We start from the raw sequence: 23,782 nt of genomic DNA on the forward strand, positions 1-23,782 counted from the left end.
TTTACACCAAAATGAAGCTTAGGACTAGTAGAACACAATCCTACAAGTTTTAAAGCCTAAAAACTACTAAATCAAACCTGTCACTAACCTCCAAAACCGGCCAAGTTTGAACAGGGCAATCCCAACGTCCAAAATCGCCCAACGAAGCACTCCCAAGCTCCTTGGGACCTCACCAACACATCTACAAGCTTCAAAAGTCCAAAAACTAACTAGATTAAGTTTGCATGAATGGTGTTCAAATCGGAGTTTGTGCAATCGACGTGAAAACGACTGGTTTCTCACCTGAAAAAGATATGATCGTGCTCCCCTCGACCTCACGATCACGACTGTGCCCTTGGTTTCCTCGATCTGTGATGACTTAGTGTAGTTGTGTGTGTGTCCGTACCAGTTCAAAGGAAGAGGAAGAAGAAGAAAGGGAAAGGGAAAGGAAACACGGGAGAGAGAGAGAGAGACAGACAGGGAAAGGGACAGAGAGAGTGAGTGTGAGAGTGTGGGTGTGTGTATGGCCCAACACATGTCCACACCACACGAAACAACCACTAAACGTAAACGAAACGATCTAGGGGCAAGGTTGTAATTTCACACGTACGTTAACATGAATTTTGGGACGGGATGTCACAGATAAGGGGTGGGTCCCTATGTAAAAAAAATTGTTAAATGATTTTATAGTTTTAGTTTTTAATATTTAATTATTTTTTTAATATCTTTTTTTTTTTTTTTAAGCCACGTCACTACTTAACGGAATAGATGACATACAAACTGACGGAAGTTATGACATTGTCACAAATTCGTAAGATGAGGTATGACATTGTTAATTTTAAAAGATGAGATATGAAAGTGTCGTTCGACTCATAATTGAGGTAGTTTTTTGTATTTTACCCCTTTTTTTAATGTGTTTGGTATTTTTAAATTACTTGATATTTTTATTTTTAATGCATTTTATGATTTTTAATCTCAATCTTTGCCTATAATAATATACTACAAAAATTAACAAATAAAAAAAAACTTGAACTTTAAAATTTATATAGAATAATAATTAATAAACAATATATACATATTCATTATATGTATTGTATTTTATAGTAAGTTTTTTTTAGTAGTTTAGTAGTTTAAAAAATTAAAATCATCAAAATAACATTTTTCTTATCGTGTCGAAATAGATTACCCGCTTGTCATTCTCGTGTAAACCTGTTAAGGACCCGTTATTAACCGATTATTATCGTGTGACCCGATAATAACCTGATTAGTTATCGTGTTGATCCGAAACCTATTATTTTCGTGTTGTGTAAGAAATTGTCAAGTCTAATTGCAGTAGGACCAATTGTCAAGGCAAATGACTCCAAATTGTGGCATCTCTAATCTTTTATAAGGGGTATCTTCCACATAATAGCATCAACCAAAAACCGAAGCATCTTAGCAGACATTAAAGAAAAATCTCTAGTCACTTTGTGGCTCCGAAATTTTTGGCAAACTCTAAACTCTTGACTTATAAAATAAAATGTTTGACATTGCAGTAGGGCCAATTGTCAAGGCAAATGACTTCAAATTGTGGACCAAGATCCTCTCCTAATCTAAGGATGAGATCCTCATGATTAAGGGATGTGGATCGTTGGATGAAAATTCAACGGCTACAAACAAGGAAGTCCCTTTAAAATTATAATACTTATAACCGTTGAATTTTCATCCAATAACTTACATTCCTTGATCATAAGGATCTTCATCCTTAGATTAAGAGAGAATCCTAATCCCAAGCTACTTTGGGAAACCACGTACATCAAAAGGTGCGCGGCATGAATTATCCTCACCTGCAACCTTATCCTCTATACATACATTACATGAAATATGACGTAATACGCAACACTAGTATTGCTAATCAAGCCCCTTCTCAAGGACAATTTTAGCCCGTTGGCAGTGACTCTCGAGCAGCCTAGAGCCTAGAGAAAGAGACTCGACATCCGACATCAAGGACGAACCAAATTCAACCATTAAATTTCATCGCATCACCACACACCACTATATCGTTACAACGTGCCCTCATCACCCAATTAGGCCCACCACCACACCCATTTTCCCTTCCTTCTTCTGCCGTTTGTTCCACGCGCTTCCGTGGCGCCTGACTTCAGGTAACCCAATGAACCAACTTTGAACCTGATCTCAGTAGTCGATGATGATGGAATACGATTCTCTTTCTCTTAATTCTCTCCAATTTCCTTCATCTCACGGTTTTTTTGGTTTTGTTGGTTTTGTTTTTATATCTAGAAATGAAGAAAGTAGGTGAGAGAGATCTGAGATGAGAGAATCATGCTCTATGAATATACATCCTATCTTACATCCTATACAAAATAAATTTCATCATTTAATTTGATTTGGTAATGTATTGCTATGCGAAAGTTTTGTGATAAGGTAATATAGGATCGTGATATCATAGTGGCATTTTTTCATGTAAGTTGTTCTCGTTATCATAAGTGGCATACACGATCAATGTAGCATCTAGTATCAGTGATCCAAAAAAATTATACATGAGATTTTATCATTGACTAAAAACATATATTTGTATCACGTAAGTTGCTCGTTGTACAATGAACACTTTATATTGAAGAAATAACTCTTTTATTATCAATTAACTACGTAATAAACTAGTGATTCTCCTAAATGTTTATCGATTCTCCTAAATTCTTGTAACTGATTTGCAAGAAATGATTTTTCCCAAATTTAGGTTTTCTAGCTTGAGCCCTTTTCGTCTAAAGAGTTAAATGCTGATCATAGACTCAAGGGACAGGTGGTGCACGTGTTCCGTTTCTGACCGTGCACCTATGCATCACAGGACTAGTGATGAACTTTTCAAATTAATATGGTACTTTTTCTTTGCAACCAAACAAAAATGGTACATTTTTCTTATTTTTGACTTGTGTTAAGAATAAAATGGTACCATCTCTAAATCCATAATCATGATATGTAGTACTTAGTACTATAAAACAACTGGTAATTTTTTTGTTTAATATATAATTAATTAATTTGTTTATAGTTGGTTCAAGAGCTCTATGTGTCCAATAACATTCTATCTAAATTTATCTTTTCGATAACTATTTACTAGAATTATATTTTGTAAAGTATGTAATGATTGATGGTTAAAACTATTTTTTTTTTTAAAAAAGACAATTGGTGATAAGTTATGGTCATCCGTCTTTTTTAGAGATCGAAAAAATATACAAAGACATTTCAGCTTCTCTTAACCGCAATTAAGTAGACTTACCAACTTGAAGACTATGGTTTTAAATATTAGAAAAATAATTTAATCATCAATTCTCACCTAATGTATAAAATATGATCCAAAACTATGGTCCCGGACATTTTTCTTTGTATAAACAGTGTGGTGGAAGCTGTTTATGATTGATAATATGTTTTTTTTTTTTATTTTTTTTATCAAACAATAAATTTTATTAAATTAAATATTATATTAGTCACCAACATAATTTAAACTTGCGCTGTCATATACAAATTTGACATATTTTTACTACTGTAGTAAAAGATCACTTAAGTTGATAATAAGTTATTAACTCTTGGTCTTCTCGAGAAATCCAATTTGTCCTTTATTTTTTACACTATTTCTTCCCCTTTCTTTTTGTAGATGCGGTTCTTTTGCTTTTAAGTGGCTCTCCAGTTTCTCCAGTTCTGCTCTTTTCTCATGGACTCTCTCACTGGCTTTTGCAGCTTCTTTCTCTGAAAGTGGGTTTTCTTTCCTTTGCATGTTACTATTTTATTTATTGGCTTGGTGTTTGTCTAGTTTGTAGGGTTTGGATTTGGCAATTGATGCCTAGGGTTTTTCAATTAGATGCTTGAATTCTTCGAGTTATCATGTGCTTAAGTGTGAATTTTTATACACTTAATTGTCTTTTTCTGGGGTTTTTTGTTGTTGTTTTTCTGACTTCGGAAAGGGAACTTTGAGTTTTACAGCAATTAAGAACTTATTCATGCATCAATACATAGTTAAGAAACATTTGGAAAAACTAGAGAAAATTAAATTATTCTTCTTTTTGTTATTTGTTCTTAAATATTAGATTCAGCAAAGCTTAATTACATGTTCCTGGAGCATGTGCTTTATCCTTTTCTGTACATCAGTCTCAATCTGTAAGAATTAAGGTTAAAAGTTTGTGTTTTGACTATTTTCTTAACCCTTTTTGTGCAAAAAATTAAGGCTTGAGGTGAAGGAATTTAATTTGCTTTCAAGTTGGACCGAGAAGATCCATCCTCAAAAGAAATAATCTTAGATTTTTCCATTAATTCTTCAAAGCTTTTGTATATTTTATTGGGTCTTGTACAATTTATAATCAAGATTTTCTAAATCTAGAGTACCAGTTTAATTTCTATTGAAAATTAGATGGTTTGGGGTTGTAGATAGTGTTCTTAGATATCTCTAGATGAGGTTTCTGATTAGGGATGGGCAACGGTGATGGCGAGTGGGTAACCGTGGTTATTTACTCATAACCGTTTAAGCTTTTACCCACATAATCGTTTACCTGTTGGGTATTTACATAAACAGGATGCTCATACCCATAACCGTTTATAAACGGTTAATCATACCCATAATCGCATACCCATTTACTCATAAACATGTACCCGTTTACTTTTTTTTTTTTTTTTACCCGTCTACCTATTTTTTTAACAACTTGAAAATTAAAAAGAAATTTGTCATAATTTTCTTTTTTCTAACTATTAAATACTGTTATAAGTACATTTAACATGTATTTTTATATTAATGGCAATATTATTTATGAATATATGTGATGTCTCCTAATTATTTGACGGTCAATTTATTACAAGAATTATGCATGGTTGTAGGTTAATTAATATTCTTGTATACATACTTACATATATATATATATATATATCTGTAAGTACACATCAGTCTGCTAATAAGCTAATTTGATAAATATTTGGATTTTTATTTAGAAACATATGTTCATCTATCTAAGCCGTTTAATCAATTTCTAATTTTGGGGTCAAATATTTATTGAAAACTTGAGGCCAATTAAATTTATATATATATATATAGATAGGTACGCATTATCTGATAACAACATGTTTCTAAATGCTCAAGGTAATTATTATCTTGAATTGGTCAAAACTCCAAAAGACAACTGTCGAACACTTTAATGCTTTAGCATGTTCAATCACATATATTAAACATTAACCCGTTCTATCAACTATATTTTTCTCTCAAGTGAGGCATAAATATATATATATATATATATATATATATTATATGGCCCTTTATAACCAAATATATCTCAGGATATTAAACCTAGTTAGAAACAATTTTTTTTTTTTGGTTTAACATATATTAAAATAAACGGTTAAATGGGTACCCGTTTATAACCGCGAGTAATATCCATAACCGTCCATTTAAATTTCACAAGTAAACAGTTATACTCATAACCGTTTATTTATCTAAACGGTTACCCATAACCGTAACCGTCAAATTTAAATGGGCGGATAACCGCGGTTACCCATAACCAATGGGTATTTGCCCATCCCTATTTCTGATAGTCTTTTGCATGTGTTGTTGTGTTCTTAGTTTCATGTTGATATGTCGCTAAAAGATCAATCTTGGTCTGCAACTTAGGTCTTACGTATTCTCTAGTCATGCTTGATAAATTTTCAACCAAGCACCTTAATTAGTTACTGGTATATGTCAGGCTTCTCTGGAGATGATTATGATACTACTGTTCTGGGTCTAAATTTTCTGTGCTAACAATCTAGGTCAGTTGGTCTTATTAGGGATATCAGATCTTTGGTTGGTATTTTATATATGTGTAATTGTATGTATGTATGTATAAAGTTCATTTTTTATCTTCCCCCAATTTAAGTGGGGAAATTTGATTGCATGTGGAGGATAATTCCTTGACAATTGTTGTGATTGTTAGAACATTATAAACTGCTTTTTTTCATTGCTACTGACGTCTGAGTTGAGCTAGGGTTTGATGTTGTGTGACGACGAGAGAGAGCACGCTTGTCATCACCCATGAAAGGATCATGGTTGTTTACGGGCGTGCTCTCTCTTGTTGTCATACAGTCCACCTGCTCTTTCTTTGGCATGTGATATTAACTTGCAGGTGATTTTGATCTCTAACTATACTCGCCCAGAATTCACATATGATATGAATATAACTTGTTATATGATATGGATATTACTTTTTTTTACTTCAATTTGTTGTAAATTTTTCGTGGAATCAATTTTGTGAGCTTATTGAGTCTCATGTTTTGAGATCCCAAATTAATGTGCTCATTCAACCATTGATAAAACATTTGGACAAAAAAAAAAAAAAAAGAAGAAGAAGAAGAAGAAACTATAGCTCACCAAATGTGTAATGCTAGCTATCAAATAGCGGATCTTTGCGTTCAGGGAAAGAGCCACATCACCTAGAAGTCCGTCTACTTGACTCTTACTAATAATAAGAAAGGGGCAAGCCAAAACCTACTGGTACCAAGTTGCTGGCGTTTCAGTCGTTGGTAATGCAGATGTATCAATCAAACCCGTATGATTCATTCATTAGAAAATGTACAGGCGGTGCATTGAGGCTACTTTATTGTGCTTAGGGTTGAGGTTAAGAAAGGTTGTATACCATATATTATTATCACTTAATATTGGAACTTCAATATGCATCTGTAGAACATAAATGAATCATGTACCTCAACCAATTAAGTTTGTTGATTGGGGACTTAGGCTGGGGTTGAAAAGATTTGTGCTGATCACGATCAGTGCTAGTTGTGTTGTGCCTACTGCAGATGTTGACAAATTTAGTGAAATTTTGCTAATTAATCTCTGATTCAGCTGTAATTATTGATCTTTGCTGATTTGCCTCCCTTGTTTTAATGATAATTGGGCCCAAAACCCATCACATGTTCTTTATACATATTAGAAGCAAAAAAAGAAAGTTTGAAAAACAAGTTAGATTTTTATGAGAATCTATAAGTTGAAGGTTTGTTTGATTTGAAAAGAAGGGTAGTTTTTGCATATGAGAAAGTATAAGGAGAAGATTTGATTTGTTTGGGTCCATTACTATGTTTCTAACTTAAACATAAAAGCAAAGAGAAGGGTCTATTTTGCATATGGGATAGGGCAAATTTGGATACTTTGTTTTCTTTGCACGCATTGTTGTGCTTTTCAAACGTCTATAATTTATAAACATTCTCAACATTCAGTTTTGTTCAATTTTCATTTTTGTATTTAGATTCATAAAAAATAGAGAAATATATACTATAACGAAGGAGCAGCTATGGCCATTGTGCCATGAGATTGTGGAGGAACCAGAAGGCCATTGTGGCATGATCAAGATCGTCATTGTGGTTGCATGAGTAGATAATCTCTCTTTCGTTCTTAGTTCTTGCATTTTTATATTACTCCATCATAATTTGGCAATGCTAACTTGGTATTTGTAGAGTTGATGGTGATGGTGAGATGTGGTTTGGCAGCTGGTACATGGTGTTTTAGTGGTAAGTGAATCAACATAGGTTTCTTATTTCATTGAGATTATACCTTAAGTCTAACTTGTTTTTGCGGTCTCTTTCTTACAAAGGATGAAATAGATCCTCTATATTTTGTTCTATGGAACTATCCGCTAGCACACACGTGAATGTGGTGCTGATCTCTAATTATTGCATAATGATTTTATATATTTATCACGAGTTTTAACTTGAAGTATACCTGTTGTTTCCTTTCTGAATTACTATATGAACTTGAATTTTCGTGTGGGATTTAAATTTTGCTTATTCAACCTTCGGAAAATCTAATGTAGTTGCAATGCATAAATTTTACGTAAATCATTTTCATCAGTCATTCTTGGCTGTGGTCCTAATGTAATTGGTTAATGCAAAAATAAATTGTTTTACCTTTTTAGAATTAGACTGAGCATTTTTAGATGTTCCTGATGTAGATTATGAAAACTAAATGAAATTCCTAATCGAGCAATAATTTCATTTTTTTTTTTACCATTTAGGATTTGAATTTGAATTTTGTGGTGGTTTTTTACCCCTTTTACTTTTATTTGTTGCATAATGGAGGAAGAACAATTCTTGGCTACTCAAAGATGATTAGGAATTCCTACTCAAAACTCTTTGTGTTCGAATCACAGAGCTTTGTGCTTATGATCAAAACCGTTCATATTGCGAATCTCTCTGTAAAGATCATCTCTGCAAAAAAAGGAATTAAAACTAAAGTTGTTCGGCCATTCTATTGTAGCAAATACATAGACGGTTCATAATGCTTTTACCAATTCCATTCATCTGTTTTTATACAGTTTGATGACTAAACGGCCTTAGTTTTAATTGATTTTTTGCAGAATCGATCTTTATAAAGTGATTTATAACATGAACGGTTCTGATCATAAACACGAAGTTTTATGAATCGGCAATGAACAGTTTGAGTAGGAACTCATACTCATCCTTTGAGTAGCCAAGTACTATTCATGTAGGAAAGGATGAACATGGCTAGCGTTGGGTTGAGGAGTATTCCATTCCCCTTATTTGTCCTTGGTCCTACCAGTATTTGTACCCTCTTCCCACCATTGAATGGTAAACTCTAAAGCTATCAAGCATCAACAACCAAAAAAAATTGTTGCTCACTGATGGGACATGAATTTGTTGTTAATATGATTGAACAAATCCATTACTGGAAACAGAAGCAAAAGATGTGCACATTGCTTTTACCTACTAACAAGTGGAAGACTTAAGAATGGAGAGCAACATTGCTAATGGCAGTGTGAGAGTGAAGGATGGAAATGTGATTTTTCAGCTGTTGGTGTTACCTTGGTTGTAAGTGGGTTGTAGTTTTTGGCCTATTTTTGACGATGTTTTTGTACTCTTTTCCTTATGAAGGATGAAAAAAATCTTTTATTTTTGCAAACTCCAGGCGTAGCAGACCATGCAAGATGAGGTGGTTAGGTCTTTTCCATTGTTTGAAGCCCTCACCAAAAAGGAACAGGTATATATTTGGATCGCTTGTTATAAACACCATTTACATTTTCCTCATATTTTCCATTGGCTAAGTGTCATTTTATGGACTGCTGCTTTTTGGTATAGTTAATTTTTGTGTACTTGTTTTAGTGTATTTGGATAAGGAACCTAAAGTATCATGGAATTTTGGACTCCATTGTTAAAAATGCATTACAAGAACACTATGACTCTTAAATATTTGAGCATTACAAATGTACTACTTAAAGTCTTAAACATTACAAATGCACTACATAAACACTATTCCTACCAAATGTATTGCATCTAGTCATGTTCAAGACCTAGGAAGACTTATAAAGAGACTATAAGAAAAAATATGGAGTACCTAGAGCTAACAGAAGACTTGGCACAAAACTGAGCTCAATGCAATTCTAGGATTCATACGCCCGACCCCACTTAGTGGGGTAAGGCTTGGTGGTGGTTGTTCTTGTATTTCAGCCAATATAAGCTTAAATTCAATGCAACTTTAAAGTCCCTCATCCAAGTTCCTTTAACTGGCATAACTAACATTTCTACTGCAACTCTAGTAATTGCAACTTGCAAGGAAGAGGTTAGGTATCTATTTATGCCCCAAGTAAAAACTCTACTTTCCTATCATTGAAGTTTTTTCCCTCTAACCAAACAGTCAAGATAGGAATACTGGTGAATGCATTCAATCCTCCATATTGGGTAATAGAGGATCAACTTCACTTGGGAACTCCTGTTTTATTGTTTGTGTTGTCGAAGGGAACTCATTTACAAACGTGTCTTAAGCATAAATCTCAAACATCTCTGGTGACTCAATTTTAATTACATGCTATCTTAATGTATGTCAACATGTTTGTTCCTTTAGATTATTAAAACTTCTGTTCCTGTTTTTATGGAATCTGGATCTAGAAACCTTTCCCTCCCCCCGAGCCCATGCCTTTTATTCCGTTACTCTGATGGTATCTTCGGTACTTCTTTTGGTACTCTTGTGTTTGCAGTGGGGGATATATGCTTCCATTTCTTGTTGATGCAATTTCAGTTATAGAACTTTTATTTCGTAAGATGTAAGACTTATTAGGAATGGCATACGTTATAGAAATTTGTTCTGTGCATACGTTACAGAAATTCGTAAGATGTAAGACTTATTAGTAAGACTTATTAGATAAAAGTTATATAATGTTTGTTCTGTGGTAGAAAAATTTGTTCTGCGTCTGCTTACTGCATGAATGGCATACGTTATAGAAAATATTTGCTACTATCTAGGTGGTCATTAATCTTTTACCTATACTGTTTATGTGTTTGCTTTTACTGTTAACAAGAGTCGTAATCAGACACCAGGAATTGATTCACACTTAATGATTAAATATTGTTCACAGAAATTTCGAAGTGCTTGAACGATCACCAGAAGTTGAATCTGAACACAGAAGATGTGTCCTAGATGTGTCTGGTTCAACCCGCTTGTAAATCTGGAAGAGGATTTGATTTTACATTTGTGTTCATCAGGCGTACTGTCTCGAAGGGTCCCTGGAATATTCTACACTTTTGGATCAGCCTTTGCAGTCTAGCATCTCATTCAAGCTCAGGTGAGATCAAAACTGGGATCCGCTGTTATTCAAGACCCGCGGCCTTTATTATTGAATCAGAGATCACCGTCCCAGCTTGGATGATTATGTATGATACCAGGTGGGTTGGGAGTTGGGATGTCAAACGTCCTTTTGAGTTAACCAAAACCTAGCATGGTCTATGCATGCATTATTTTTACTTGGATTTTATGTAGATTCTAAAAAACCAAAACTTTCTTCAATACTACTACGTAGCATTAAATGGCTATGGAAATAAATATAACGGCGTTTATCCATACCATTCAATGATACGTATATAGAATACCTGAAAGCCAGCCGGTGGATGTTTTTTTCCTTTATCAGAAACTTCTTCAGCGTCTCATTTTTCCTGTAGCATCTCATTTCTCTAGATTGTGATGTTCTTATAAAATTAGGTGGTGATATCTGCACTTATTTTTATTTTTTTACTCTCAATTTCTGGCTGTCAGATCAACTAATTTGAAGATAAAAAAACAGAAACTAACAAGGTTGTGAGGAGGTAAAAATGGGCGTGGATAGCACTACCCGTAAAAAAAGTGGGATTTGGCATTCTTATCAGCATACGTCCCTTCCCCGCAGAAGAATTTTAGTTGAGTGAATCAAATGGTTCCGACGTTATTTCAGCGCTTTGGTCGATTCTGGACTAAGCTATTCTTCATGCTCGTCACCCTCTCGGCAATCTTTCTGAATTCCGGATCGAGCTCTTCACCCTTTGGAAGTTGATGGCAGCCGTGGATGGCATGACGGTATTGTTTCGTACGGGTTTATTGCAGTCAATGCACTTGCATGGCCTGGCGGGAAAACACCGTCCCTTGTCAACACCAGGGTGTTGGAGTTGGCTACGATCAGCAACTCCTGCCGTTCCACTGGGCTACATTTTCAAGTACGGATTTTTTTCGCACTTGTGGTGCTTGAAAATAGCAGCACAGCAAAATAACAGTTTGAAATAAATAAATGGCTCCGGCTACAATGGTATCATTCAGCGGTACGAGTTTTATGAAAGATTTAACTCTTGCAAACATCAATTAGTTCCTTGTACGAGTTTTATGAAAGATTTAACTCTTGCAAAGATCAATTAGTTCCTTATATGCTCGATCGAACCGTTAATTTCCAAACCACTTTCGTGCCAGGAAAAGAAAAAAGATTGCAAATAAATAGTAAAATTCAACTTTAGGAAAATAAACTAAAGATATGAATAACACGAGTGAGTACAGAATTTGTGGAAAGAAAAGAGCCGCCAACTGCAATGGCATTCTATTAGCAAGGATCCCTCATCAAAACAAATCAAATCAGCTGAATCAACAAAACAGAAACATAAAATGATACAACGGATGCACAGAAGAATGTAATATAAAAAACCAAAGGTTACAAGAAATATAAACATGAATACAACTACTACATCACGCCATCGCTTCCCCCGAAGATGAACAAAAAATATTGCGATGACCACGGTTCCTTTGTATGACATGTTGGGCTTCTACTGGACAAATCACTTAATTTCTGTGCGTGTGTACCTAAATGGGTTTTTGAGCAAGATTGTTGGGGATATCACATTCGGAAAAAATCCTCATCTAGTGGCAATCTTTTTGGAGCATTGGTTTGCCGAATGGGTGGCACCTGGGGTTGTAATGAGGTCGTCTGGGTTGGGACGGCAGGTTGGGGTGCTTCCGGTTGTGGAGCTTGAAATGGGGCATCTGACTGAGGTGGGACCTCTGACTGGGGCGGTGCCTCAGATTGGGGCGCTTGGGGCGGAAAGGCCTCTGATTGGGGCGCTTGGGATGCAGAAGCCTCTGACTGGGGTGCTTGCGATGCAGAAGCTGACTGGGGTGCTTGCGATGCAGCCTCGGACTGGGGCGCTTGCGATGCAGCCTCGGATTGGGGCTCCTGGGATGGATCCCCTGACTGGGGCGCTTGAGGTGGGGCATCTAATGGTGCTCCATTATCCGTAGAAGTTACGGGGACACTTTCTCCCGAAGCAGCCGAAACTGGATTACCTGGATCACTCTCTGATGATGAAGCGGGAGGCTTATCATCTGATCCTGATTCTGATTGTTGTGCTTGTGGCGCACCTGAAGGTGCTGGTGTGGGCGTAGAGGCTGCTTCCAACATCAACGGCTTGGCTGGTTGCTGCAGTGAATTCTGAGCCACTGGAGCTGTTTTCTTTGGAATAGAAATAGGAGGAGCTGAAAGAGACGGCATCCCCGGAGGAAGAATTTCAATTGGTGGTTTCTTGGCAGCATCTGCTAAACTTGTAAGCTTGGGTTCCTCCAGAGAAGCCAAAAATGCAGCAGCAGCATCTGTTTTCGTTGTTGGTGTGTGGTCAACCTCCTTCTGTAGCATTTTATTCCAAGTCTGAACCAAGTTCTTCAATGTTGGTCGCCCATGAGCCTGCACAGACAATCCATGAGACAGTCAGGTCAAAATAATAAACTCAGAGGAAGATGAACACGCATAAATCACATCATACATTGGCATGAAGCACAGCATCAGCGAGCATTCCAGTTTCCTGCCACGCCTTCTCCATGAGGGCATTGTCTCCCAAAACTGCAGCTGCAAATGCTGCTTCACGTCCAGAGCCAACTGATATTAAATTGTTTACCAAATTCTGCAGCGCAAAGCAACTGTATTTAGAATGGACTATCAAAAATTTTCAGAAAGGACTATCAAAATCACAAGAACTAGCATGCAAGAAGAGCAAGTTCAGATATGAATAACATACACTTAGCTGCGTCAACTCTCCATGATTGGCTAGGCGCAGAGCTTGTCCTCTTAATTCATGACCCTGTAAAGCTCCCTTTACAGAAGCTGCAGCACCCAACCTCTTAAGGGCTTCCTGAGCAATTTCAGCCTGTCCAGTAGCATCTGCAGCATCAATAAGATCCATAAACTCCTTTACGAACTTCACTATTCCTTGGACAGCTTCCAGCACATTTTCTTTCTTAGTCGTTACAGTTAGAATGTCCTTCAAATCAAATGACGTATTCTCTTGCCCTATGTCCCTGCTGTTGCTCATTGTAAGCAGGCACTGAAGAGCTCTTTTCAAATCACTGCTCTGCATGGCCAAATCAAACTCCAACCTACAAAAAAAGGATAACGATATATACGGTTCAAACTGAGATGAAACGGCTGCTGCTTAAATGCCATGATTCCCAACACATTAACTTTATAGTTGAAAGGCGTTTTGCGATCACTACAACAACAAAAGGATACAACAGACTCAAAGTGCCTGTAGGCCAGACACATCAACTGAAAACTGAACCATGTAAACCACATCAACCTATGGCCACAATGATGCATGGTTTTACACTTGACAGAATATAAAAGTAGACCCTCGAAAGCAATGGGGAGAGGGTGAGGTTTTGGGAGGATGGTTGGTTGGAGGGTGGACCATTGAAAGAGCAGTATCCTAGATAATTCTTTGTTATCGAGAAAGTATAACTAGAGCATTTCAAGTTTTGTGAATTTTTCTCTTCGGTCATTGAGTTGGAATTTTGATTTCAGAAGAAATTTGAATGGGCTGTAGATAGCAGAGGTGACTGGGTTATTACAGAAGGTGGAAGATGTTCGTTTGATTCAATCAAGAGCGGATAATAGGTGGTGGAAACTAGACGGATCAGGATTTTCCAATTGCAAATCCTGTAACTCTTTCTTATGCAACAATGGAACCGTGCAACAATTTCCACCCCATTCTCAGATTTGGAAATCAAAAGCTCCTCCAAAAGTCAAAGGCAATTGGAATGGTCAACACGTGATCATGTACCAAAGGCAAAGGTCTTTTATTTGCATTTCTCCTCATTTGTGCAGTTTGTGTAAAACTGAGGAGGAGAGCATTAATCATGTTTTTCTCCTTTGTTCTTACTCGGTACAGCTGTGGTGGAAATTGTTCAAGGAAGTTAGAGCTAGTTGGATTATTCCAAAGGGTTGTTTCGAGCTTCTAAGCACCAAGTTCGAGGCTTTAGGAAAGGGGAGGAAAGCTAAAGCTTTGTGGGGCTATTTGGCGTTGGCAGTTTTTTGGAACATTTGGTTGGAGAGTACGAAAAGAATTTTTGAGGATTATAAGGGAGCAGGAGTAGAGGAACTATGGGTTAGAGTAAGATACCAGGCAGCCCTCTGGACTTCAGTTTCAAATGAGTTAAGGGATTATTCTCTATCTTATATAGTAATGGATGTGTTAGCAGCTGTAAAATGAATTTGGTTCAGCTTCAGTTACTTGTAAAGTAGTCCTACTTGAGAGGTCTTAGCTAGTTTGGTGGATTTTTTATCCACTTGTGGGTAATTCCTTCTATTGATATAATAAAGTTCTATCGTTTCTTCTCAAAAAAACAAAAACGGAAATAATAAGCATAAAAAAATAATAATAAAAAAAAGAGGAAAAGTAAGCACTATGACATTGAACACACACAGGGTGAGTTTATTTGTGGCATACCTCTTAGATATTCCAGGCAAATGAAGTGCCTCGGTAGCATAACCCATGCCTAGCAAAAATTGTGCTAAATCATCATGATGTTCTCTGCCTAGCCTACTTGCCCTGCATAAAACAAAAACATTAGGAATTATATAAAAAAGATCGTGCGGTTAGACATGTAGGAAACTATAGAAAGAAAGATTGATACCACTTGACAGCACTAACTGCATCTCCATAAGCAGCAAGACACCGACAACGGATCCCAGGGTGGCTAAGGGATAAGGCATGAGCACTCATGTATCTGCAGGGAAATACAAAAGAAAGAAATCGTTTATGTTTGCGATCATATACTTATCACATAGAAGTTAGAACTCATGCACATATGTTTTATAGACAACTAATTTAGCATACATTCTTAACAACTTTATTTGTGAAAAGGGGGGCCCATTACCTATCAATTAGCCAAAGAACGCCATCTCTGACACCCACCACAACTAGAGGCCCAACAGGCCGTTTCTGCTCTGTTGGAAAACGAGTAACTGCCACTGATACCCCTCCACCACCAACAGCTATCTCATTAACCCTTCTTTCTTCAAACTCTTTTAGTATCCCTGAACTGTCCCCGTCATTTCTAGACTGCTTCGATAATGTTAAGAAAGGAGGCACAGATGGAGCATGCTGAAATGAGGCTAATCGCACCACCTAAAACAGAAGAAAAAACAAATAAGAAAAGAGAAATGACAACATTTAATCAAAATAGTAAATGATTTGATTCATAGCAATTGCATTTGGCCCCAACTTCTCTAAACTGTCCAGCTATTACAATATTCTGCCCAGCCGCTCAAAATAAAAGATGAAGAATTCAACTTGGATTAACTAAACCAACAAATCTTACACAGTCAAATAAAAAGGAATTATTTTGTTCCCAATAAAGAAAATTGTTTGAAAAATTTCCTTATTAATTACACTTAAAATTCAAGTAATATCTTAGAACCAAGAATCAGAATTTTCCCATATTAACCAACTTTTAGTGTATAGGAATGTATCAATATACGTCCAATTTGATTAAAAAAATTTCAAGCACATTGAAATAGAAGTTTCCAGAAAAACTCTTTACAGATCTTATATGGTTTCTCACTGAAAACACGGCACCGCTGCCAAATAAAATGTGAGAAAAGCGTAATTTGTATTTTTTCTATCTAAGGCAACAAACCATCAGCATAGAGTTCTACTTTTGGGAACTCTTTTTACCTGTAGCATCGGGGGCCTCAGTGCTATCCTTTCTTGTGTAACAGATTGCGAACCTTCAACTGCGATTAGTGCTAGTTCACCATGCTCAGCAAGGGCTCTTGATTGTGCCTCCTTTTGCTTCATTTCCTCTTTCCTCTTTCTGGTTTCAATATCAACAGGTGCAACTCCAGCATCCACAAAAACACATCTGCAAAATGCACGTAAAAAAGCACAGTTCATATGTTGTGCCCTTTTTTATTGGCTTAGTATCAATTCAATCTACAGTTCTACTCTGCATTCTTATTGTTGAGGTAAATTGGTCCAAAGAATCACAACAAAGCACAATGGAGTTGAAAGACAGCAATAACTTTCTTTACACCAGTATTACAAAAGCAACGAAAACTCAGGTCCTAATGTCCTGAGTTCATATACGGTTAAACCTCAACACTCAAAAACCTGAGTTTGCGTTTTCTACAGCCTAAGGCTATGGTGCATTAACTGAATCAATTATTTTATTTTTTTGTGCATAGCTTTAGCTCTGATAACTTTGAGTTTTTGTGTGGGCCCACATGTAATATCATAGTCAGACAAGTTTTAGAGGCTTTCCAAGATCAAGTTCCTAGAAGTCAAGATATTCTATTGTGTTGTGTCATAAATTAACAAAAGTTTTTTCCTGATAAAACCATTCTAATCTATTCCAAGAACCTGTTATAAATGTAAATACAGAATTTTTGGGACAATCACTATATCTTACTCAATTGTGGTTGGCGTAATGACAAATAACTGTCGCCTATGCCAAACTGCACCAGTAGCGTAAGGAATTGCGACATCTCCCAGATATCTATATTGTGGGCGCAAAGAAGATATGACAATGTATTTCTGATATGCAAAAGCACAATACTCAACCGTTTGATCCCATGCTGTCCATTCTGGTTGAGGAAGTAGACCACCGACAGGTTGAAAAGTTTCCCAACTGCATTGTCAGGAATCACTTCAGATTAAAAGGATAACTTATCTTGATCTTATATCCACATACACCCATTAAAAAGCCTTTACACAAAACACTAAACCCCCTATAGCAATCAACGTTTAAAATTTATTCCAGGATGGGCCAGGAAGAAAGTGAGACAAGTTTGTGTTCAAGTAATCTAAATTAAAATAGGCAATATCTGCAAGCACTAGTTAAAAAGAAAAGTTCAAGCATCCTCAATGAAAGAGTTGTGAGAAAATTTGAAGTATTGAAGAAACCGAGAGATATAACAGGGTCAGTTTGTGAAACACTTAATTCACATTTCTAAAACACAAAAAGTGATGAGCTATATCAAATAAAAATCCATTTTTTCATATGCTATGAAGGAATGAAGAAACCCATTGCCTGTATAGCTGAAAGTTTTGTGGTGCAGCCTCAGCAGAAGATGATCTATGGGAAGAAAATCCATCATCGAAAGTGGAAAAAGAAGAATGCCCAGCACTTCCAAATCCAGACAAGGGCATGGATTGAATTGTTGAAATAGCTGTTGTGGCGATAGGGCTAATTCTCCGCGATATTCGATATGCAACACCAAGAAGTGCTCCTCCATGCAAACCAATGACCTAGAATAGAATTTTGAATTAGAAAGGAACCTTAACTGTCAAACTTGCTACACATTCTACACCAAAATATTAATGGAATAGTCCAATGCATTTGTATTTGAAGTGCTTCCTATCAATTTCTGTCCAATTTGTAAAACATTTGAAACTTTTCTTAGAGAATTTAATGTAGAACAATTTTAGAAAAACCCTTCTAGTTTGTTTTCTGAAAATTGTTAACAACTTTTGAAAGCTGGTGTGGCTACATGCTTTTGCTTGTGAGTTTTTACAGAAAGTTGTTATTCACAAAGGAACCAAAGAAGCCCTTAACACTCAGGATTTATACAAACTCTAACGCATAGACCACATAAGGATTTTGTTCAATTGTTTTCAGTGCAAGAACAATGCCTTGAGGAACAAACTTATAATTTAAAACCCTACACATTTTATTTTTTGGTCGGTAAAAAACCCTGCGCATTTTAAAACTCACAACTATAATCACTATAACCATATCGACCAGGCAGAACAGAATAAATACCGGGTCACTGCGACCACCTATAGATCTCATTAAAATATTTGATGTGCCATCATCCAGCAAGATGCGAACTTGTACGTTAGCTGCAGAAGCAGCAGAGGCAGCCGCCGCAGCAGCTTGTGCTGCAGCTGCAGCAGCTTCTTTTGCTTTTCTCGATGATCCTCCCTTATGAATTACAGGAATTCGAGGTGGTAATGTAGACTCTAGTATAGCAAATCTGTCACGACACGTATCCCAAGCCAGAAGCCTTGCACTGCCTGAATCAACAATTGACCAGTCACTAACTTTGTATATAGAGAAGTAAGGGATATCAGGCCACACAACTGCAAGATACCTGAAATTTGTAGAAATAATCATTACCACATCAGTACCGAAGTTCCAAATGAAAAGATGAAAAAACATGACATGTTGGAATAAACATCATAGGTAATTTCTGATGACATGTATCACAAAGAATACAACATACTTAGAAAGATGATCAAAGACAACATCGTACACAAGATGCATTAATTTCACTCTTCTATGTGTGTTTAATATAAAGGCAGATATTGATGCGTTACACTACATCAACCTAATACTAATGCTATCAATCTAACCATGTCACCTAAACAAAGCTTGAAAACTATTGTAATTAAAGACCGGCATTTCTAGTGCCTGATGCTACTTACTTTCCCGAACCGCTTACTGAGAGAACTGAGTAGGAATCATGTGGAACAGTTGTACTAATGTGCTTCTTTATCTGTTTGACATTTAACATTTCTGGCAACTCCCCCCTAAGCCTTCCTGCTTCCGACAAAGAAGCATTATTTCCAAGAGATGGATTCGCTGTCTGGGATAACTGAAAGTTCAGTAGCTTAAGTTCCCTTTCCGTAACATATACAGCATTATGCTCTCGACTCCCTGACGGTGTTGGTAAGGCAGCTACAGCTGGAAGCGATCTTGGGTCAAACTCGCTGATAATGACCCCGACATTGGTTCCAGTAGCAACGAGGTGGGACTGTAAAGGATGTGCGACCATACAGTATACCTGTGATACAGTTAAGTGTAAGTATCTGATAAGAAGTTATATGACGAAAAACCTAAATAAGCATAAGAGTGACTTACCCTAATTTTCTTGTTCGGTGCAATTACTTGTGGAGGGATTAGTGAAGAAAGCTCACACAATGGCCTTGTGATTGCAGGATAAGTTGGATGTTCAATAGCCCTGAGAAAAAGTTTAAACAATTTTTGGTGAATTTCACAAGGAAAAAAAAAAAAAAAAGATGCCAAACACAGATCTCGTAAGTATGTTATGCCCAACTTTTTTGGTAAAGAAAACAGATTCTGATCATAAATCGACTGTTTTATAGCCAAAAATATTAACTGATGGAAAGTTGTAATGGAAACCCACTAGAAAGAAAATTTTGTGCATACCATATATTGGAATCTTTAACACAAGTCAATATATCAAGGTTTGGTGCACGAGGGTGGCACCAGGATGCCACACTATGGCAAGCAAGTTTTGGAACGGGCTTAATACGCCGCAATTCCTGAAAGAGAAAAGCAGACGAAATATATAATCAAAGTAAAATAAACACCAACATTCAACAGAAAACCAGTTGCACTTCACAAAGCCTTTTCTTAAACATTGGGATACCTTAAAGGAAACCGTGTCCCATATAGCTAACGTCTTATCTGCACCAATAGAGATAAGCTGGGGCGCACCTCCAATCACTCTAGAAAGCTCAACAGCCACAACACCACCATCATGAGCCTGTCATAAAAGAAATGGCCAATAATCAAATCTCCATTAGTTCAAGTATGTCATCCAGAAAAGAAAAAAAATTACATGCATAAAGCTCCTACATTCAAGCATGCAGAAAGAATGAACTGAAAGAAGGTCAATTCATGGAGTTCAATATAACAGAGATTTTTAATTATTTATAGGAAACACATTCTATTCATAAAAATGGACGAAATACAATGATATACCACCAAGAAGAATTGCACCAAAAGGAATATCTTTAAAATTCCTCAACAAAGATGCCCAATTGAAATCTACAGTTTGATTCAGAGTCCAATTTGACCAAGCCAACACTAGGCACTGGTGAGGTTTACATTACCTCAAAATATTGGACATCTTAAACCCGTTTCAGCAAACAGGGTGTCACATTTCCATATAAATTTTAAATAAATATGATAGCATCGATCAGCCTAGGTTTCAAATCTGCATATAATTTTCATACCATAACCATAATATGGAATAAATAATGCATCAGTAATCTAACCTAATAGTTGTCAAAGAAAAATAAGAGAAAAATGACAAGAAAAAATAGATAATTGCCTTTAAACTTAGTTTCGGTACGAGTTCTTGTGAATCTTGACCATGATCTCCACTCCAAACTACGAGCAAACCATCACTACCTCCAGAAACCAGAAGTGCCTGCAATAAAGTTTAGATATAGAAACAAGAAGCATTTAAACACATGCATCCAGTCCGTTGATACTGATGAGCACTCATAACAACCCAGCATCTCAATATTGTAATTCCTAGATTTTTTTACAACCTACATCATGCTGCAGAGTGAATGGAAAAATTACTTTCACCTAAGTGTTATATGAATGAACTTGAAGAATAAGGAGATAATAACATTTTATGAAGCTCCAGAGGCACAATCAATGTAATACATCAGGCCACCTATGGTATTTGAACACTCAGACACAAACTAAAATAGTAAATAAATAATAATAAAAAACGTTCACAAAGAAAGATAGCATAAACACATGCAATAAAGCAATTTGATTTCATCTTTTAGAAGTAAAAATCTACCTCGCCAGAAGAAGCCACAAATGTCATCAAACAAGCTATGGATCCTTTATGACCTCCAGTGTATCTTCTTACAAGCTGCAGGAAGCAAGTATATCACTCAAAGTGAGGGATAGTTATAGCCAGCATGTTAGAAAATTTGGAAAAACGCAAACCTTCCATGTCATCATTGAAAGTACTCTAATAACACCATCTGATCCACCAAAAGCAACAAGAGGAACATCCGCAACAGCGGATCTAGAAAGGAATTCCATACTGCAAGATCCATAGAGGGAAACAAGAAACAGAGCACAAAATATGTCAAAAACAAAAACAAAACTCAGAGGTTTGTTAATCTTATTACGAAAAAAAATAAGAGAATCAGTGTTAAGGTATTATGAATGCCACTTCTTCAAATGAATGAAAAATATACATAAACATACTGAAAAATAGCGATAACTTACCAGAGCAGCGATTTATTGTCAAGCTCCGATTTTGGTACATCACGACCTCGCATTGTTACCAAGTCCAAAAATATGGCTTTGTTTTCACAACAAATGACAAGAAAATGTCTTCCTTTAGTTGATGGGGCAGGAGAACTAAAAGCTGATGCAACATTACTGACAGCTGTTGGAGCCTCAGCAGCTGTGGAGCGGTTACACCAAAGTTGCCAATAGCGCACATCATCATCAAAGAAGTTTACCTGCTTAACACTTTAAAGGAAGCATAGGCCCTCAGTGTGTGTCTAGGTTTCAATAAAGAGAAAGGGACAATAATCCAATTGCAGTGTCTATTACCTCCCTCCACGAATGGCTTCTGTGGGCTTCCCTTTAGACTCTATCAGCCAAAAGCAAACACAAGAATTACAAAGATATATATATGTGTGTGTGTGTGTGTGTGTGTGTGTGTGTGCGCGCGTAATTCTCTGGTTTAACAGTGGAAGTTTAGAAATCTTAAACAACTACTGAGGCAAACTAGCTCTCTTGTTGTCCAAATATCATATTTTGCCAGGGTTCGAGCTAAAGATATGAAACAAAACAATTGAAAGACGACAACTTTCAAACTCACATAAAAATCTGTGCATTGATCTTAAGTTTAATTGTGCCAGTCATTGATTTAAGAGCAGCTAATTATAAAGCCTCTGAGATTTCCCAACCAGAAATTATAGAATCCCAACTGGATAAACTGAGTTCGACGCTGATGCTTAAGTTGAACAGTACATTACCTTATCTTACACCATAAGGCAATCAATGATGGACATGGTTCTGCTGAGTAAATGCAAGAACTAATAGAGTTAACTCTGTCCGATATCGCATATCTAGTTTTACAAATGAAATGTTAGCGAAATTCGCAGTCTTCAGTTATTCGATGTACTTCTGCAAAAGCATTTAGCTTCTCTAAGCTAGATTTTTCCAATTAGGTCTCAGAAATTCAGAAGCAGCACAAAATTGAACACAATTCCAATCGAATTTCACGAGCCTCGCAGCAACTAAATTCAAATTTCAGGATTAAGTACCTGATTCCCCCTCCGCGAGCTTCTCCAACTTGGCGCCAACCAAACGCCTCTGATCGACGCCGCCAGCTTTGAGCTCGTAAATCACCTAATTCGAATCCATCACAGTCGAATCACGAACACGAAGTGTATAAATTGAAGAGACAGAGAAAGAGAGAGGGGTACCTGACGGTGTTCCCAATTCCAAACGGAGACGTGATCGGAGGCGTCGGCGGTGACCAGCCATGGATGCGTGGGATGTAACTGAATTTTGACGATCTTCTCATTCGTCGGCCTGAATGCTCGTAACCGCAACATTTATCTGATTCGATAGAAATGCGAAACAGATCGAGAAGCAGCTTACTTGCTCAAGTTTGCGATCCAACAGCAAATCTTCTTACGCCCTAGAATTTGAGAGAAGCAGCAGAAGAAGACGAAGAGAGATGGTCAGTGGAATTCAAACTCCAAATGCCAAATGCCAAATGCCAAATGTTAATAAAAAAATATAAACAAAACCACAAAAAAAAAAAAAAACGATTTTCTACAAATGACACGTGGGAATGAATTAGTAAATTTTGGCCACGTGTGGTCTGACACTGCGCTAACTGTCTCGTAGAGCCATTAATCTCTCCTGTTTTCCATGCAACGCCATCACAAAATTGTTCCACCATGTTTCTCTGTCTATTTCATTAGGCTCTGGTACTCTCTCTCTCTCTCTCTCTCTCTCTCTCTCTCTCTCTCTCCAATTTGTAATCCATTAGGGAAATAACTTGAATCCGTTCCATGAATTGTTGTTTGCTCTGCTGGGATTTCTCCATTAAAACATTGTTTGTCAGATACCAAAACCATTGTCAGGAACTTATAAAGGATCTTGAGATTAAATATTTCTTTTGACATTGTTGATCGTAAATAAGATTTTATTACTTTCAATTTTAAAAGATTTCTTTCAGCTGAAGCAACTGTCACCCTCTTGCATCATCCATGACTGCATGAGGCCAGTCGGCAGGTAACCAGAAAGAAAACCTAAGTCATTGTTTTCTAAGAATTACATATGTAGCTCGAAGAATCCAGTCGGCCATGGCAGTTTGCTCACGCTCTTGCATACAGTTCGAATCCCCTATCAGGGTAGTTTAGAATAGCGCTTTTGTCAAAAAGAACATATGTAGCTATCACATTGTCTTCTCTATAA

The 23,782-nt window shown here is 36.7% G+C and overlaps 1 protein-coding gene and 1 long non-coding RNA gene across 7 annotated transcripts; one reads left to right on the forward strand and one right to left on the reverse strand.

Annotated features, from left to right (window-relative positions):
- Nucleotides 1-3,391: 3,391 nt before the first annotated feature.
- LOC103934356 lies at nt 3,392-10,979 on the forward strand. 6 transcript variants are annotated; one of them, XR_007254518.1, is made up of 4 exons: nt 3,392-7,356; nt 7,441-8,811; nt 8,909-8,980; nt 10,353-10,979. It is a non-coding gene; the product is annotated as an uncharacterized LOC103934356 (long non-coding RNA). The 6 variants fall into 6 exon arrangements; XR_007254519.1 differs by having other exon boundaries at nt 3,392-3,726; XR_007254516.1 differs by having other exon boundaries at nt 3,397-7,494; nt 8,088-8,811.
- A 1,146-nt stretch (nt 10,980-12,125) lies between these two features.
- LOC103934376 lies at nt 12,126-23,085 on the reverse strand. Its single transcript, XM_048573929.1, has 21 exons — nt 22,780-23,085; nt 22,618-22,702; nt 21,899-21,938; nt 21,566-21,814; nt 21,278-21,377; nt 21,126-21,200; nt 20,640-20,738; nt 19,953-20,069; nt 19,730-19,845; nt 19,421-19,520; nt 18,985-19,343; nt 18,320-18,650; nt 17,588-17,805; nt 16,967-17,185; nt 16,234-16,420; nt 15,434-15,684; nt 15,191-15,283; nt 15,004-15,105; nt 13,297-13,654; nt 13,045-13,182; nt 12,126-12,965 (listed from the first exon to the last, which is right to left on the reverse strand). The coding sequence occupies exons 1-21, from the start codon at nt 22,909-22,911 to the stop codon at nt 12,126-12,128; spliced, it is 4,209 nt and encodes a 1,402-aa protein (XP_048429886.1). The 5' UTR covers nt 22,912-23,085.
- Nucleotides 23,086-23,782: the final 697 nt, after the last annotated feature.

The sequence above is a fragment of a genome, unplaced genomic scaffold (genome assembly GCF_019419815.1).
Source record: "Pyrus x bretschneideri cultivar Hongxiangsu unplaced genomic scaffold, Pyrus_bretschneideri_v1 Contig7, whole genome shotgun sequence".
NCBI classification, from domain to species: domain Eukaryota; kingdom Viridiplantae; phylum Streptophyta; class Magnoliopsida; order Rosales; family Rosaceae; genus Pyrus; species Pyrus x bretschneideri.

Excerpts from the sequence above, each read along its gene's own strand:
- LOC103934376 (XM_048573929.1), bottom strand. The coding sequence starts at position 22,911 with ATGTTGCGGTTACGAGCATTCAGGCCGACGAATGAGAAGATCGTCAAA. Across the intron at positions 17,186-17,587 it reads CAAAACTTTCAGCTATACAG|TTGGGAAACTTTTCAACCTG; the intron begins GCAATGGGTTTC and ends CTGACAATGCAG. Across the intron at positions 16,421-16,966 it reads ATTACGCCAACCACAATTGA|ATGTGTTTTTGTGGATGCTG; the intron begins GTAAGATATAGT and ends TGCATTTTGCAG.